This window comes from Ceratina calcarata, unplaced genomic scaffold, assembly GCF_001652005.2.
Source record: "Ceratina calcarata isolate Rehan_Ccalc_2016 unplaced genomic scaffold, ASM165200v1 scaffold151.2, whole genome shotgun sequence".
In the NCBI taxonomy this organism is placed as follows: Eukaryota; Metazoa; Arthropoda; class Insecta; order Hymenoptera; family Apidae; genus Ceratina; species Ceratina calcarata.
The window spans coordinates 69,912-72,738 of NW_017136308.1; the positions used below are offsets into that span (position 1 = coordinate 69,912).

At 38.6% G+C, this 2,827-nt stretch overlaps 1 protein-coding gene across 13 annotated transcripts in view; it reads right to left on the minus strand.

Moving 5' to 3' along the window:
• Positions 1–2,827, minus strand: part of Ca-beta (Calcium channel protein beta subunit) — a 64,397-nt gene that overhangs the window by 11,364 nt on the left and 50,206 nt on the right. For all 13 annotated transcript variants that reach the window (XM_026819420.1, XM_026819419.1, XM_026819421.1 and 10 more), the window contains one exon: positions 384–500. In XM_026819420.1, the coding sequence (XP_026675221.1) occupies positions 384–500 (117 nt within the window). The remainder of the gene's footprint in view (positions 1–383; positions 501–2,827) is intronic.

The following is a 2,827-nucleotide window of genomic DNA, read 5'->3' on the forward strand; positions in this document are numbered from 1 at the left end:
ATAAGAAAACAATTAGAGCATAATTAATCACATGTATGACCAGAATTTCAACTCTTCGTAAGGAGTGATATCAGGCCGGGAAACGCGAAATTCTATACGTTTACGTATAGGCTTGAAAACAAAGCATCGCAAGATGTTTAATTGGTTTCGCCGGTCGGTCTCTGTGTGAAATCTCATTAGTCTGGGTGCTCGTATTCACTGACATGCTTCTTGTCCGCGGCATGATTTCTATACAAGACGCGGTGTCGAAGGCGATGACGACGCAAAGGTTCAGAAGTCCATTGTCGATCGATACGAAACGATTTGCGAAATATCGGCGGAAAAACAAGTCGCGGGTGAAAGGGCCGAGAGAAACTGGAACACGCGAAAGATCAATGACTTACCCTAGCTTTTTCAAGTTGATTGAGGGCCTGCCTCTCCTTCTCACGACGCAAGCTCTCTTTCTCCTCGTCCAGCGAGAGATCTGAGCTCGGCTGCGAGTAGTTCGAGTCTGCCGAACCCTGAAAAATGCAATGTGGTGTCGATTAAATCGCGCACGAATAATGAATCGTTATTCAAAACTTATTCTTGTGCACGAAGTTTTCTTCGATTTCTGTAATAGACTAAAGTAGAATTATTAATTGCATATTCAAAATATTGGTGTATATAAGTATGTATTTATTAATCGTTCTTGATATTAATTATTTGTAATATATATATATATATATATATATTCTGTGTAGTATTAAACGTAATGCAGTATTAGATTCTACTTAGAGAAAGAAATTTCATTGCCTTTGAAATTTATTTATTTACAAACACTTGAGCATCACATTCTAATTTCGTTAATTGCTTGCATTTTGGACACAAAATGAGATAATAAAGTACAGTAGAATTGAATCATAAGATTATATTTGAAGAAACTATTTATTAGGCGTTAAATGCTATTAAGTAGAAAGAGACAGTATGTGGTCAGACACGGTTCATTCCCCATGCGTTGGCACTCTATAAAAATCAGTAAACGCTGTCTGACTTTCAGGCTATATTAAACGTCAGCTGAAGTAAAATAACGATCATTGACTTGTATGATGCATCTTCTAGAGCACTGCCAAAGTTTGAACAGATCTAGGCCAGAATTACAATATGCTATAGCGTATAATTTGACGTTCACTTAATGAGATGTCTAGAATAGCTCGGAACGGATTAAATTAACGACGAGTAGTAATCGTGACAAAAATTAGCCTTCTGTCTTTGTATATATACGTGAGATGAAATTTGTTGCGTCAAATGCGAAACGTCCGACGGACGTATTACGAACAGCTTGTAACGTAACCGTCGGTGACAACATGGTAAAATAGGGATCATCGATGTTCAATTAATTCCCCTGACAAATTAATTGGATCGATTACGTCCGACGGGTTGGAAGACTTATCGATGTAGCATGTTAGCGAACGACACCAGAACAAGAAAATTATACGCGGACCAACGCAATTTCTAACAAGTTTTATCGATCACGACCGACGACGCTGACGCATCGATTCATCGTTTAAACGCGACAAGTGGATTTCATCAGTTCCGTAATTAGATAGTTAATTGAATGCAAAGAATAACCAGGAGGTGATATCGCGTCACTTAGCCGGCCATTCGATTTGCATTTCAACGTATCGCAAGCGACGCCAAGGCGCCCTTGGTGTTTAAGAAAAGAAACGAGGAAAGTCGAAGGATCTTTTATGAAACGATTCCTCCGCTGGTGCTTTTTCGACCTTTCTTAAAAGGGATTCCCTCTTTTCTTCTTTTTACTGAGACGATGAATTCGTTCGGTCGAGGGTTGTAGCCATGCCAACGGCCTTTACTCAATCATTTCTCTCTCTCTCTCTCTCTCTCTCTCTTTCACTATACCCTGTTTCTTGTCGTGTAAACTTGTCTATGCGTGCCATAGCGGCCTTCTTCAACCCTCTGGGGGAAGCGCGAGGACTACTCTTGGACGACGGTCGCACGAAGAATTTTCATATTAGGAACTTTTAAGCCACCGGGTAAAATGAATTTCTACATGCGTAATACACTTCAAAGCAAAACTAATTTATTTTAAAATGCGAAAGAATATAATATGCAATATCTACAGAATTTATTGAAACGAATCATGGATGCGTATAGAATATTGCTCAGAATTTTGTCAGTTTTTCAGTTTTGCCATGACACGGTGCCTACTTTAGAACCTCTAGATGGAAAGTTCCGTGCCAAACTTATGTGTTATAAACGGTGATTGAAACCAGACAGGCAAACGATGGTTACCAGAGAACACAGCGGAATAGCGCAAACAAAGTAATAAAAAGCCGACACGTATATGGGTGTATAAAAGAGGAAAAAAGTAAGTGTCTGTGGAACAGAAAACGGCAACACGGGGCAACGAAGCATACTCGAAACGCTCCGTTTCACGCTCAAAATGTACAACAGATCGATTTAGATTGCGACGCAAAGGATCGAGGTTCTGCGACGATACCACGCCCGGACGCTTTTATTTTACGCCAGGTTGATTAATTTAAAACTTGTATGATGCATCGCAAAGCGATATAGAAAACTGTTTATAGAATCTAGAGAAAACTGATGATGAGGACGCATTGTACTCTCGCAGGCTTCATACTCTGTTCCCTAGTTGACTAATTTATTTTATATAAGGAGAACGATTCATTGATACTTTTTATGAAACGTCTTATTCTCTTTCAACTTTTTCCACATTTATATTAAATTAAAAAATAATAACGATGTAGAAACTAAAAAAATTATCCTTTCTTAGAGTACAAACAAAGGTTATTGTCAGAATGCGAATTTACATATGCTTATTTTACAT